The sequence below is a fragment of the Rhipicephalus microplus genome, chromosome 2 (assembly GCF_043290135.1).
Source record: "Rhipicephalus microplus isolate Deutch F79 chromosome 2, USDA_Rmic, whole genome shotgun sequence".
NCBI classification, from domain to species: Eukaryota; Metazoa; Arthropoda; class Arachnida; order Ixodida; family Ixodidae; genus Rhipicephalus; species Rhipicephalus microplus.
The window spans coordinates 83,613,577-83,628,609 of NC_134701.1; the positions used below are offsets into that span (position 1 = coordinate 83,613,577).

The 15,033-nt window shown below is 42.3% G+C and overlaps 1 protein-coding gene across 5 annotated transcripts in view; it reads left to right on the forward strand.

The window, feature by feature from the left end:
- The window catches only part of LOC119170824 (ETS homologous factor), a 414,244-nt gene extending 405,876 nt beyond the window's left edge, over positions 1 to 8,368 (forward strand). For 4 of the 5 annotated variants that reach the window (XM_037422087.2, XM_037422086.2, XM_075886596.1 and 1 more), the window contains one exon: positions 1,056 to 8,368. In XM_037422087.2, coding sequence (XP_037277984.2) covers positions 1,056 to 1,254 — 199 coding nt within the window. In that variant the 3' untranslated portion in view covers positions 1,255 to 8,368. The remainder of the gene's footprint in view (positions 1 to 1,055) is intronic. The other variant, XM_037422088.2, reaches the window with a different exon arrangement.
- Positions 8,369 to 15,033: the final 6,665 nt, after the last annotated feature.

Consider the following 15,033-nt stretch of genomic DNA (forward strand, 5'->3'; position numbering starts at 1 on the left):
TTGAAAGCGAAGTTGTTGACATTACCTATTACGAATCTAAGCATGATTTATTTATCGACGATACTTCTGCGTGCGTGAATTTTTTAGCTAATGAATTCTGAACAATCTGGAGAAAGAGAACATGGCTGCTTTTTGCAGTTGTCCTGCACAGGGTATAACAATGACGCAGGTTGAGTGCCATTAGTAGCTGTGCTCTCAAATATTGAACATTTTATATTCGAACTATGAATTGAGACTTCCAAAATATAGTCCTATTGATCATGCTTCCTTGGCTGCCTTAATTTTCTGCATGCTGATACTTTGGTGACGGTTTCTGTCTGACTAATGTGTACTACTAATGATTGCGCCTGTAACGAATATCTCAGCTACGCGTTAGTTGCGCTATTGTGCTAGCAGGGTTGGTTCAATATCGAGCTGTTTTTTATGAAAGCAAACAGGAACGCAGGAAAAGACTTTACGGAATGTTGAAACCACAGTTTGTGTCATAGATAAAGCAAAGTGGACACACAGGGCATTACAGTGCTTAAATTTGCAGTCTTGCGCCTTTGATGGTGCCTAATGCACATTGAATTCTCTCCATGTATGTTACGCCAAAATAACGACGCCTATGAAAGTTATTGAAAGGTCCCTGGAATTGAAGGGTTACAGAAGTACTTCTCCGAATGTCACACTGAGGGAGTTCTCTGCGCCTGAGAAATACCATTATCTCAGGAGAGGATCACATAAGTGATTGTGAACGCACAAACATATTATCAGCTCAAGACCGTTTTACTCTTGGTAATTAAGCCATATGAAACACTAGTTTTACAGAAGGGGATTGATATATTTTTGCGAATGGAGGTTTCCTAGCCTTTCTCAACCAACCTCAATGCCATTGAACGACAAAGGAGAGTCGCACAGGTCTTGTCTGTGCTGAAAATATGAAACCTCACTTCCTTCTTTTTTACCACTTTGCTGTCAGTACTAACCGCTCCGAATGTCTGTTTCTTCTTGCTTTCTCTCTTGACTTACACCCCTGCACCCTTTCCTCCTTGGTGGTGGTTGCTACTCACCAGAACCTATTACGGCAAGGAAATCCTAGAACCCGTTCCCAAGTCTCAGGGTCTGCCCAAAAAGCTCGTCTACAAGTTTGGACCACGTTCAAGCGGCTGGAGAGAAAACAAGGTGGACGGGACGCAACCTCTTCGCACTCACACCTCCTCTCACGTACTGACACCTCCGTCTTTCACCCGCACTCACCAAGGAACCCGGTGACGGTTGTGTTGACTCTCCCGCTGCTGGTGGCGGTGGCTGACTCATGATGCTATCTGTAACGGTGGTGGTAATCCTCTCATAGGCTGACATCGGCCCTACACCTTCTGTCATTTTGGATGCTAGGATTGTCGCCCGCAATATGGTCTATTGCCGTGGCTTTTAGCAATACTTGATGGAAATCGATGAGACTGAGTTTACGTGCACATGTCTGCAAGTCTGCACCAACTATGGATTGTATTAATGTTGTAGGGCCCTGTGACTGATTTCGTAAGGACAGAAATGAACCAGTACATATCATTGTGGGGTGTGCTAAAGTTTGTGGTGTTTGCCAGCACGGTCGTCATTAACATGTATTGAAGGCCTTACACTTCACAATGGAGTATTACACCGCCATTCTTTCATGTGGGCATGTGAGCAACAATCATGTTTTGATTGAGAATGCCGAGGACATCTGGCATTACCTTTTTCTATCGGCAGGGCAAAACACAGAATCAATGTGTTTAAGTTTTCTTTTCAAAGATTTATGTGAAGAATATTCAGAATCCGGCCTAAGTTTTAACTGCCACTAGCATTAGGGAACCTTCCATTATAAAGACTGAGCGGAAAGAAAGTTCGTAAGTGTACCATATTCCTAATTTACACAACGTAAAATAATTTTACCAGAGTTGAATAATCCTGAAGGTTCATAGCATCTGGGCGTCATTGTACAGGAACCGCTAACAGAACATTGTTAATCTGTAGCATTTTCCACTATGGAGGGTGTAATGGCTAGCGCTTAAACTGTGTCCCATTGCTGTGCCAAAGGAACGAAGTCCCCGAAAAATGAACAGCCTGAGAAAATCTTATCCACAAAGCTAAGCAGCTGTTGTTGAATGAACCTCTTCACATGACCTTACTGGTGCTGATGCGACATTCTTCAAACACCACAATAAGGTTTCTGTTCACATTGTTGTTTACACTCCATGTCTGTTCGGTGAAACCAATTCAAGTGAACCATGGTGATGAACATTAAATTAGCGATGGTGGTTGGCAAACATCGCTAAGCATTTTCAAGCCAATGTTTTTGATGGTTTGATCACGGTCCAGTAGGGATTAGGTTTCAAATTCAATATGGTAATGTGTTGCATGCAGAAATTTAAATATTTATACCTGCATTGACAAGGAACTTACTAGAAGAATGTCCCTAGTCCACTTAAGTTTAATGCCAAAGCCATAGTGAGTTTAGACTGCAGACTGGTTGTTTTTATTGAGGTCATAGTGCCAAATAAACGTGGTTTGCCTGATTCCATGCTGACAGGAATCTTAGTACTTTGGTCCCAAAGATGATGCCAAATTGTTTAGTGTTTGGTTGCCTATTTTTCGGCTACCTATAGAAATTGTTACATAGTGTGCCGTCGGTGTGTGTCCTGTGAAATAAGGTAAACTTTCTGTACACCAGCGATTATGTGGTTTCACTCTAGTCATACTAACTGTTCTGCGTGTACCGAAATGCTGGAACTGTCCACGACATTTTGATGTTTGTACAGAACAGGTTAACGTCACGACTAAAGAATTCTTTCAAAAGATACAACATTAGGCACACTTGTGTTTCGATGTAGCCTCTTTTGACGGTTGTTAGTCCTGCATTACAAACATCAATTACACGTACGTGCAGTCAACAATTGTCTTTTCTACACACTGTACTTTGTAATGCAGGTTGCTGGCAGATAGTGAATTGTGATGTGTAGTCGTATGTACCCTGTGAAAGCGAAATAAGCTTTATAACAACTGGAGTCGACGAAAAGGTCACGTGATATGAGTTCTTACAAACTCTTGCTTTGCCTCAGAGTCTCTACAGGTGACTTTTAATCTCGCTTACAATAGTTTCGGATGTGGCAGTCGTTGTAAGAGTTCTATATTGAGTTGCGTGTTTTCTTTTTTCAATTATAAATCGGCATTCAATTATGCGGTGCTTGTCTAACCATGAAGTTCTTTGTGCCTCTCCTTTCCTTTGTTTTCACATTGCCCGACTGGGCCCATTCAGATACTACTACAAAAGCCAGGTCCTTCTACCCGTGTTCGGCCGGCGGCTTGTGTACAAATTCGGCCCCAACGCCACTGGGTGGAGACCGTAATGCCTCGATGAAGGAAGGCTACACATAGGCCCACTCGTTCTCTGGAACAAGAACAACAACAACGAACAGAAACCACATCTCAACCGCAGCTGGAACGACAGAGAACTCTATGTAAAACCGCACGTTCCGAAAAGAGCTGCATATATTTTTTTATTCCCCCACTTTGTTGTTGTTTTACATCCTCCTGATACCGAAACAATCCATCTTTAGCGTGAGTGTGACTGGCGTCATTTTGATGTTGTCACACATGCGCATGTTTTTTAGTCTTTGACATTTCCCTCCCTCCCCTATTTCTGTTGTAACACAGACTCGACTACTCCCATCCCTGTTTCTATTTGCCCTTCTTTTTGACCCATTGTTTATCAATTTTTCATCTTGTTCTTGTTTAATCCTTTTTATTGTTTCTTGTTCGTTTGCATCCTCTTGCGAGTGCATGTGTGTGAGCGTGAGCATGTGCGTGCGTACCTTGTTCGTTTCAAAAAGACGTGCACACTTGATTTTGCCCCCAGATGGAGTACCGTTAAGAGTTATTACCATCGTCATCACCGTCGCAGTAATTGAAGGATAACACTTGAGGGCGGCGATGATTGCTGCAATCGTTGAAGTGTTCCCCGAACCCTTGTAAGTGTTCTGGGGTCGGTGTCGGTGTGCGTAACTTCGGTGATGTAGAATTCGAAAACGGGGAGTAAAATAATGAAGTAAGGCTTAACAAACGTTTGGTAGACGCTGGCGTCTGTCGTCTGCTCGGCTGTGTGCTACGTGCAGACGACGCTAAACACAAAACGCTCGTGCTGATTCACTTGCGAGCAGACGACACATGAGCGCGTGACGTTTTGTCTGTGCACTAAAGAATAATTTTTTTCCTGCCAAACGTTGGTGGAGCTGTCGTCGCGCATGTTTTGGAAAAGCTCGAAGACGTGGGTGCGAATTGCGCCTAATCAGCGATGCGAAAGTGATTTCACGCATAAAGCACCATGATTATTGATGATGTTCAGTTCTTATTACCGCTGCTCTATTCATTTCATTTCTCTAGCCTCGTAGTTTCAATGGCGAACTACTAGCGGTAGGTTCTCATTCTTACAATGTTCTAAAGTTTACGTCGCTCTAGTCGTAAAGAAGGAGAGATACAACAATCAAAAAGCAATATTATGTCATCATTTCACTCCAGCACGTCACGTATGTGTCATCGAAATAATGACACTGTGGGCATATAGTTGTCATGGCCGCCTGCAAAAATGCGACTGAGAGCTTGTATATTTTATTATTTGGTGGCTATTGTTAACACGACACAATGCCTGCCATCAATTGTGCAAACGAATGACTTCATGGCACTGAGGTTTGTTCATTGGTGTTCTAGAGTTTAGCTTTCTCGCCAACTATCAAAAAATCAAACTAGCAGCAGTGCATTACATTTTTCATATTTTCCCAATTGTTGACTGCTATATCAAAACTTAAATTTGAAAGGTCGTCAGTTACAAACACTGCAGGAATGGTTTACATTTCATTTCTTTTTAAGTATGCCTTTTCGAAGAACCTTCACATAATATACAGATGCTTCATAGTATTGCTGAGCGATCCTTTTGGCTGTATCAGCGCAACCACTCAAGGAAAAGAAATAGAAGTTCACAAAAGGCCAACGTATCAGCAAGGTTGTGCAGACTGGAGAACAAAATCATGACTCATCAATGTTGCTGATGGTTAATATTTTTCAAAAGAAATCACACCAACCTTCTTTCGGTATGCATATACAGCGTGATCGACTCTTAAGGGGAAAAAAGGTTACTGTCCTAGCATATATTACAGCTATTAAACAGACTCAAATCCTACCAACTTCTTTCATGCACTTAGACGAATGTCTTATGTCGTTCAAGGCAGTGTTTCTAGCAATGTTGAGGCTGCAACTTTGCTTAGGTCAAACCCTTCGTTCCCTTTAAAAGTGTTCCACACTGTATCTCTGGTTGCTTTCGGACTAAATGGTCACGTGTTTGCAAGGATCTTCAGTGCACCGCCTGCAGTAGGCACGTGGTGTATACGCACGAAGGAGAAAAGAGCTGACCTTTTCAGCGGAACTGTGAGGCCTGTACATTGTCTCCCCTGTCATATGTGCAATCATCGACGAAGCATACTCATGTCGAGCAGTCAATACCTGCCCAGATGTTCATGTTCACGCTGCCGGTAACTTACTTGATTTTACTGGCCTTGTGTGTCACTATATATTCTTCTGTAATCTTCATCAAGCTCTTGCATTTTTTTGTTTGTGAGCTCTGTGGGAGAAATAAAGGAGTTGAGGAGGATCGGCGCATTCTTTTACCATAAAGCGAGATCCTGTACAAACCCCTTTTGTGTATAAATATATGCCAGAACAGTATTTTTTTATTCGAGTGCTCTTACGCACGAGCGTTCCAGGCAACATCATTCCAAGGTTTCTGTTAACATCTTTTTTTGTTTTTCTTCTTTCGAGACATGCATTGCATTCCCATCTGTTTGACATAATGCGGACATTATGTGTATCCGGAATTTTCGTTCTCAAACGTTTCTCAACTTCGCTACTCTTCTGATTTCTGGAAATCTGTTTGTGCTTTTCTTTGTGGTAGACCTTGCAGTTGTCAAATGTACAGGCTACCACATACAATATCAGCAGTGAACCCGCTTCCGAGCCATGTTACATCCGATAGCGAGAGGCAAATTTTGAGTTCAGAAAAAGGCATTTGTTTATTCATAGTGACAACAGATAGCTGGTATGCCCATGTATTAAAAAAAAGTGTTCATATACTCGTGGCTGTCGACTGCAGTTCACACCGATCCGGTCAAACAAAACAACATGAAATGTGCCTGAAACGTTTGCATTCATAATCGGAAAATACTTAGCTTCTGCACCATGTGATATGATGGAGCACTGTCGCTTCCTCTGTGAAATGTTATTCTAGATTCTTCTTGCGTGGATCTTCCAGTTTGTCTCAAAACATATGCACATAACTCAATTCACTCTAATTTTCATTTGCCGATTTAAGCAGCAAGAGATTGTGATACAATGTTGCCTTGAGCGCAGTACTTACACGAGGTCGAAATATAACAGTTCGACAGTGAGTAGCCGCAACTTGCATCATAAGGTCCACTGCTGTAAATCAGTTTGACGTATCGAATGTGTGGGGCTTCTAAAACAATAAGGCTTTTAACGTTATTTTATAAAACATTCAATTTTGTATCAACACTTCTGTATATGACATGAGAACAGTTGCATCATGAAATTGATGTCATACACAGCTGCAAATGTGGAAAATTTTATATTGTGTGAACACAAAATTCGCAGGTAGCATCCATTGACAGAAGTCTACAAAAATCGTGTTTTCGTGGAAGTTCGGTAACGGGCTGTGGGTTTCACTGCTGCATTTGTAGTTCTTCTTTCTGCTGAAAAAAAAAGAGCTCTGCATCGTTACGTGTACATTGATTACTGAATACTCCTGCTCTGCCTTATGCTAGGCCAGTCGCAGCTGCTCTTGTGTATTATCCCCAGTGGACGTCAGTACATTTCGCATGTACTTAAGAAAAACTGGAGTTTGCAAATGTGGTCTTGTATGCCCTCTGGACCGCAGTCATGTATTCGTTCTTTTTCTTTGTCTGTTCATTGTTGCATTGTGAAAAAGAGAGCGATGACAGAGTCCCATGTTGCTCAACACTTCTCTGTTCTCACCTGAGCCCCACGCCCAATGATGGCGTCCATGTCGATCAAAACAAATGTACCTTCAGAAAACAGAGACTTAAAAGCCAAGTGTCTACCGTGCAATCGTGAAGCGCGCCAGATGTCGCATATCTTTTGTCTACGACGTATGAAAGCAACATTTTTTTTTGTTTTTTTTTCACGAAGGTGCTGTGACGATATCATGTGCAATTTTTTTAGTTTCGAAAGAAGGGTGTGTTCCAGCTGCTCTGGACGTCGAAATAACTGCATGTTGCGATTCGTTTAGTGTGTTCGCGGTCCAGCCTGATTTTAGGCTTGCTTAAAGAGTTTGACTGCCTGTACCATAAGCACTACAGCTTCAATACTTGTTCTCCAGAATGGAGAAAAACACAGAAAAATAAATGAGTGATATTTTGTAAGATAATATAAAAACATTTGGGCTAATATGAAACTCTGGTTCAAATGTAATATCAGTAGGTGGGCAATGACCAATGCTCCTCCGGATAGTTTATGGTGATTGAGAGCGGAGCACTGACATCGTTGTAAATTGAATAGAAACAGTGAAAAGTTTGCATTTCCTCTCACTGACACAGAGCTTCCCAACTAACAGGAATTAGCCGAGAAAAATTGAGAAAAGTTTAAGCCGTGAAATGGAACGTACATTACAAATGTACAAGTATTGTGAACGCTGAAGTACAGAAATCTTTCACAACACAGATGCAGCAGCCATCACGAGAAGTGCAATGTTTGTCTTTAGTCTGAATATGATGTTCTTTTCATAGTAAATCGTTAATGTCATTACCTAAGTGATGTAGCAGTTAGATGTTTGATGGACACCTGGAATTCATCCTCCTTTTGGAAGGTCCAGACCAATCGAGTCGCAGCAAGAGCGTGACCTTGCAATTGATCAACTTTTGTGGGTGCCCTCTGGTAGCCTCAATGTGCCTTCACTGTAGTCCAACTGGAACAAAAAATGGCCGATGTGTCTCTGTATTGTAATATACGTGTTCTGCCTTTAAAAGAGAGATAAAATCTATGGCATCGCTAAACGTGTGCCCTGTTGATACTTGTGACCATATTTTATGTGACAAGAGAAAGAGAGATTAAAAAAGACAAAGTATATTTGAAAGATCAATTTTTATAAACGACAGAGCTACTTTATATATATATAAATATATTATATGTATACTATAAACCAATCTCTTTCTATGCCAGTCGCATTGTTCTCTTTTAACTTTTTCTCGACTCGCCCATCCTGTTTATTTACCTGTGTATGAGAGAGACAAGATTTAAAATAAAGACTACTTGTAGATAGCCACAACCTTTGGGGTGTTGTCTGCTTTTCGTGGCTGCACAGCCACTGCTGTTGTTGGCTGTTGTCGGCCAGTACGTTGTAAAACTGCTCTCTGGAAATAATAGCAGCATGTGTGATGCACTCAACCTACAAACTTTCAGGCATTAGAGTCGAGTGGCTGCTGAAAAAGTTAACATGGTAGCAAAAATGATTGGTGCAGTTAGGTTCTAGTGCTACGAAGACTGAGGAAGCTGCGAAGCCCGTGGAGTTTCCCCTTTCTTTTGCTCCTCATCACGCTCAGTTTCTTTTTCCACCTCTTTCCATAATATACCATATAAGATACTATGCTTTACCCTTTTTTTCTCCTCACCCTCAGTTCCTTTTACAGCTTCTTGCTATAATATACTATACCAAGGCTTGCTTGATATCTTCTTCTTTGTCTCTTTTTTGTCTGTGTTTTGTCTTTTTCCTTCTCTGCCTTTCTATCTTTCTTCCCTTTCATAATGTTACTCGCATCATGCTTTCTATTTCTTCCCTCCCCACTCTCTCTGTCTACTCGTTCTTTCATTTATCTATCGCTGCAATTGCAATTCACGCTGGACAAATGAGTGCACGTGTGTTGAGAGTGAAACAGAAAATGGCAGAGAGGACAAAAAGAGCGCGTGTTGGCTTAGGATACTGACACTGTTGATGTAACGTCACATGACATAACGAAAGGCTTCAGATCAGCTGTAAATAAAGCAGTAACTCGAAGGCGAAACTAAGCAGATGTCTGTGAGTGTTGGTGCCTAACAAGATGGACACAGCGAAAACATCATACTACTGTCAATGCCACCGTGGTGCCTGAATTCAGTTGCAGAGGAGGTTGCCTTCAAACTGAATATGAAAAAGGTAAGTGGTTGCGAACAAACCACGTGTTTTTGCAAGACATTGTATTCAGAAATTCATTAGTGCACTGTACTGGTGACCAAGTTTGGAGCAATAAAGAGCATAATAAAAAGGAAAGGACTGTCCTAGCTTTTATAGTGGTGCGGTAAAAAGTAAATCAAAGTTGGGTTCAGCTTTGAGTGTAGCCTAGTCAATGTCACCTCAATGTACAATCCCTATGCCCCGCCATGGTGGTCAAGTGGCTAAGGTACTCGGCTGCTGACCCGCAGATCGCGGGATGAAATCCCGGCTGTGGCGGCTGCATTTCCGATGGAAGCGGAAATGTTGTAGGCCCGTGTACTCAGATTTGGGCACACGTTAGAGAACCCCAGGTGGTCGAAATTTCCGAAGCCCTCCACTACGGCGTCGCTCATAATCATATGGTGGTTTTGGGACGTTAAACCACCACAAATCAATCAATAAATGTACAATCACATTGCATTTTTTGATGCTTGGATCATAAAACCACAAGTAATGTCTCACAAACAAAAAAACACTGAGGGGTGCACTTAGTAGTCCAACTTAAGCCAAACGCTGCTAAGAATTAGCATCTTGTGCAAAAAAAAAAAATAACGCAAAAGGCCCATTCCTAGCTCGCCAGAGTGATGGGAGAGATAAATTGCATTGCAGGAATAACACTGGAAGAAGATTTGCAATCAATTACTATGAATCAATTGTAGCGCTAGCAGACGAGGAATGCTAGCGGAAATCGGGTGAGAGAATCCTCCTCGTATAAAGAAAATTTTTATCTCACAGCGCCCATATTGGGAGTGTATATGCGGGAAGCAAAAGAAAAACTACAAGCTTTTACGATTGGTGGAGGCCTCGGCAAGTAGTGAAAGAGATGGCAGAAGCGGGAAGTGTATAACGTAACATTGGTGTTCAGAACTTTGCTATCGTAGAGATAAAGGAAACAGTAAAAATGCAACGTGGCATCAAAGGGTTTAGAGAAAACTGAATAGGAAGGACAAAGATAGACACCGTGAAAGTTAATAAGATAAATAATATTGACATTGGGAATGTGGCAGAAGACTTAATTTTGTTATGAACTATAGAAGCATACGAAAGGACAACGCCCGATGGGCATTTAAACACCGATGGACGTCCACTGGACAACCGCCTCCGGATGTCTCGGTCGTCCACTGGTCGTCCGAAAATCGCAAATCGGCGTCCAGCGGACATCCGCAGGACTCTAAGGCGCATACTAATTGGCGATCCAGCGGGAGTCCTGCGGGTGTCCAAGGCGGATATGCGGATGTTCAACGGACATATAGGCCGTTTTATTGTATTATTGTTTTCGTAACCTAATATCACCTAAATAAGCGCTGAGTAAATCACAGACGATTAGGGGCACCTAGTCAACCATTCATTTTTATTTTTATAGCATAATTGGTGCAGCTGTCATATATAATAGAGGAGGTTCGATGCAAACAAAACAAACAAACAAACACAATTGGTGTTCGTCTCGTTTTGTTCACTTTCATGCGGCAACGAGACATGACAAACAACATTTGTGTTTTATTTGTTCCCGTGCTTCGCATTGCACCGCACCTATCTATATGACCAGCTGCACCAATCAAGCATTGTAAATAAAAATGAACGTCCAACTATGTGTCCAATAATGGTCGGTGATTCACCCAAATGGATATCTGGTAGAGTTTTCACACCACTTCCCATGAGAACTTTCTTACTATAGTGAGACTTGCATCGTTCCGCACTTTTTCACATTTCTTTATTCATACAAAAGAACATGTTTCTATGCATTGCAAACTGCTACATTGCAACTGCCATTAATTGAAAGGCGTCGTGACTTATACCGTCACATTTTCCCGAGGCAGCATGAGGACACCAACTGTATGTCTCCAAGATGCAATGATTTGACCGCCGACTTTCTGTCTCCTCATAGCATCCGTCATGTATGTGTCCAATATGTTACCGTCCTGTGTGCATTTGATATGTAACCGTCTTGTATCTCTTCCAACTGTCATAATTTTGCTACCATGTTTATGTCTACTAAAGATTGTGTATTGTGTGTGTCCTATAAGTAGCCTAGCTACCTTTATGCAGACCAGAAATTAGGCCAGTTGATAGCCTGTATGGTGCTGCATAATGAAGGCTGTTATATGTGGAATGTATATCAACAAGCACGTGAAACTGCAAAAGGATTAACTTATTTTCATTCACACTTTACAGTTTAGAGCATTTTACAAACAATATTTGAACAGGTAACGTACATCAACTGGTGGCTGAAGACAAATAAGATTAGCACATCAGCCTTAGCCCATGAAGTTTGAACGGATCATTGTCACTGTGAAAGTTTTTACATTTTCAGCATTTTTTCTAGGTAATTGAGAGTACATTTATTTCTCAAGAACACAAACAAATGTTTTACGTAAGAAACTCATAACAACAGTAACTTCTGACTAGAATGCTTTTTTCAAGGCATTCAAAACACTATGGATATTATACTTCGATAAGCTTTGCACACCCAAATTAGCCATCTGTTGTATAATAATACGTAAAGTATGTCACAGGCATGCAAAAATTTTATTGGATCTATGCAGAAATGTGACAGGCTCAAATTTTTAATACATGTATAGGGGCCTCCAGTCTTTAAAAAGTTCAATAATGCATCTTATTCATCGGCGCGGCTGACAGTAATATGTATTGTTGCACATTGTGTCCCCCTGAACAGATTGCTCTCTGTAAAGGTGGCTTTTACACACATAATTTGCAGCACTGACTTTTTCAATGAAAAACAAAGGGCTTAATTTTGAACATCCTGAATATGCAAACTACTTGAATAAAGCAACCAGGTGGCTCAGTGACGTTCCCTTTTCATAGAAAACAGAAGCCATGCCCAGCTGCTGTACATCTGCAGCCAACGTTTCCACGAGCTACCACTGATGACAGGCTTGTCCGGAATTCTGCCACACTCAGTTTGCACAAGGAACATGCATAGGCTGTGATGGAAACACAGAAAAAATAATTTAGTGACATGAGGTCCCTGGCAAAACTGAGTTCTTCTGTCTATTTAAAATGATTTGGAACAATGTGTCTTAAACTAGCAGGATGTACACAAACTGGAGATGTTACAACATCAACATTTTTATGTTCTTGGCGAACAAAGTTGCAACCTTATGAAATAATATGCAATTTCCACACCACAGATGAGTCAAAACCATGCTTATTGAGCCCGTGCATAGTACGTTGATATGCAAATTCAATGATACCACAACACACACATCATCGTATGCAATTTCATCAAGTATCTATTGCAGGTTACACATAATATCAAAGTATGAATTTGATTTCAAATGCAAATAATGTAGCTTTCTTCAGGCTGCTCACTTTGGAATGAATATATGTATAATGTCAGATAATAATGTCACTAAATTACCATTGTTTGCTGCTAAACTATGGTCATTAGTTTCAATGATTCTTGTTGGCTAAAAATGCAGTACACCTCACATAAGCATCACAGGCTGTCTAATGAAAAAAAAAACGTGGAAATACGTTCAGCAAAGTTTCAACACCAAGGTTGGGCGAGGCGCATACAATATTTATTCAACCGAAACAAAATAACGAAATCCAGACATAGTGGAAACAAGTAGAGTAAAATCTGTGGTGCTCGAAAGCTTGGACTAACGACCAAATTTGTGCTCGCACAGTAAGGTATAGCGATTAGGCCGCATTTAGCTATGAAATATTCGTTCGAAGATGCAGTTCACGTTAGAAAAATAGCTTAAAATGAATGGGTTGTGGCCGCATCAGGTAATCTATGTTGAAGGTGCATACCACAAGTTCGAATTTTACTAAACGAGCTGCATGAACACCTAAGCGTAAGTCAACCTTTGCGAGCCCTACCTAAGACGATGCAACACGCTGCACATGAACACGCATCAACTCAAGCATCACGGTAGTTTATAAAAGACGCATGCCGGCGCGAATGCATACACCGGCATACATTCGGCCACTCGCAAGGAAAAAAAAACTTCTCTGATGGTATAGTCATAACGGATAACAAAACTGTAGCTGTTTAAAATAAAACGTACAACGTATCAAATTGCCGTAAACACGTTCACTTCAATGGCGCACAATAAATATGACGGGTTTACGCGCTCTAGCCATGATGAACGCCCACAGCTAACAAACGCCCCAGAATTATCAAACAAAAATAGTGGTCACTCGCGAGCAGGGCCCCCCTCCAACACCACTGCCGACAGAGGTGGTCGCCATCCCAACTCAGCTCAAATCTGCCGCCGAATTCCCGCAGCGTGTGCATGCGCTCCCTCCTTCGCGCTCCATACAAAAGAAAACTCGTCCATGCTTAAGTTCGCAAAATCTTGCCTTTATTCTGATTAAATCCTACAGACAAACAGGCTCGCCACGTAGACAAAAGCTCACTTATCATGCACATGGTACAAAATACGTGGCGAACGCGGTGGTAACAGAGCGCCTCCAGATGCAATGTGGTGCATACCTGGCGAGTCCTCCACGATACGAAGCCACACGTCCTCGCTTGAGTGTAGTGCACCTTCGTAATCAGCAGCACTTGCAGAAAACAAAACACGAATACAGAACGCAAGCAGACTTCATACACGATGGAAATCGACTCAAACACAACCCTTCAAGAGGCGGCCTTGAAGGGTCTACCACTATGCCTCAAGACGAAGGTACATAAAAGCTGCATCGTACTGGTACATACCTACGGGACTGAAACCTGGAGACTTACAAAAAGGGTTCATCCTAATTAGGACAACACAGCGAGCGATGGAAAAGAAAATGATAGGAGGAACATCAAGATGCTGGAAGAGAGCTGAGTGGGTCAGGGAACAAACGGGGTTTAAGGATATTGTTACGGGGTGACTTCTGTACAAGACGCATTTACGGCGGAAACCCCCAGGCAAGAGTCACAATGGCTTGTTGGGACACTCGCGCACCGGTCAGCTCCATCTGCCCTTCGTCTTTACTTCATCACCGTAACAGGAACCCCGGGCGTTGGAGAGCCGTCTCGGCGCGAGTCCGGAGAAGTGCGAGAAAAGTAGGGTTTCATGCGTGAAACATGGACAGCGTCAACAAGTGACGAACTTGGTGGCGTATTGGAGTGCAATGGTGCTATCTCGTAGTTCACGCCGCTAACTTGACGTAAGACTAGGTACGGTCCTGCGTATCGGGACAAGAGTTTTTCGGAGAGACGTAACATGCTCACGCGGTCACCTGGGGCAAACGTTATATTGCCAACGTTACGATGCTGGGCAAACGCTACGATGCTGGTGGTCGTAGCGGGCTTTTTGCATATCCTGTGACTTGTCGAGACGAGACTGGGCAACTTGCGAGCCATGTCAGCCCGATCAATGGCTTCGCGAGCGTACACGGAAGCAGTTGGCACGAGAGGCAAGGTGGTTTCAAATGGCAGTATGGGGTCGCAACCATACAAAACATAGGAAAATTGGCCCTGTATCTGCATGTTAATTTGCAGATGTCGTCAAAAGACGATAGTCTTGCGCGTGAAGAGAGTGAACAAAACATTTGTTTGATGTTCTGCGCAAGAAAATTAGTGAATGGTATTCTGGAGGCACTGCGTTAGAGTGCCTCGAGCGTTTAGCGGAGGCGAACGAGCACGTCAAGTCACGTCACACGTGAGACATGAGTGTCATCTGGCAGTTTTCTTGAAAAACGAAGCGCGCGCGTCTGAGACGGGCGTGTGCACCCGTCTCAGAGGTGATAAGGTGTAGAACGCAAGGCGACGAGTAGGTGCCATC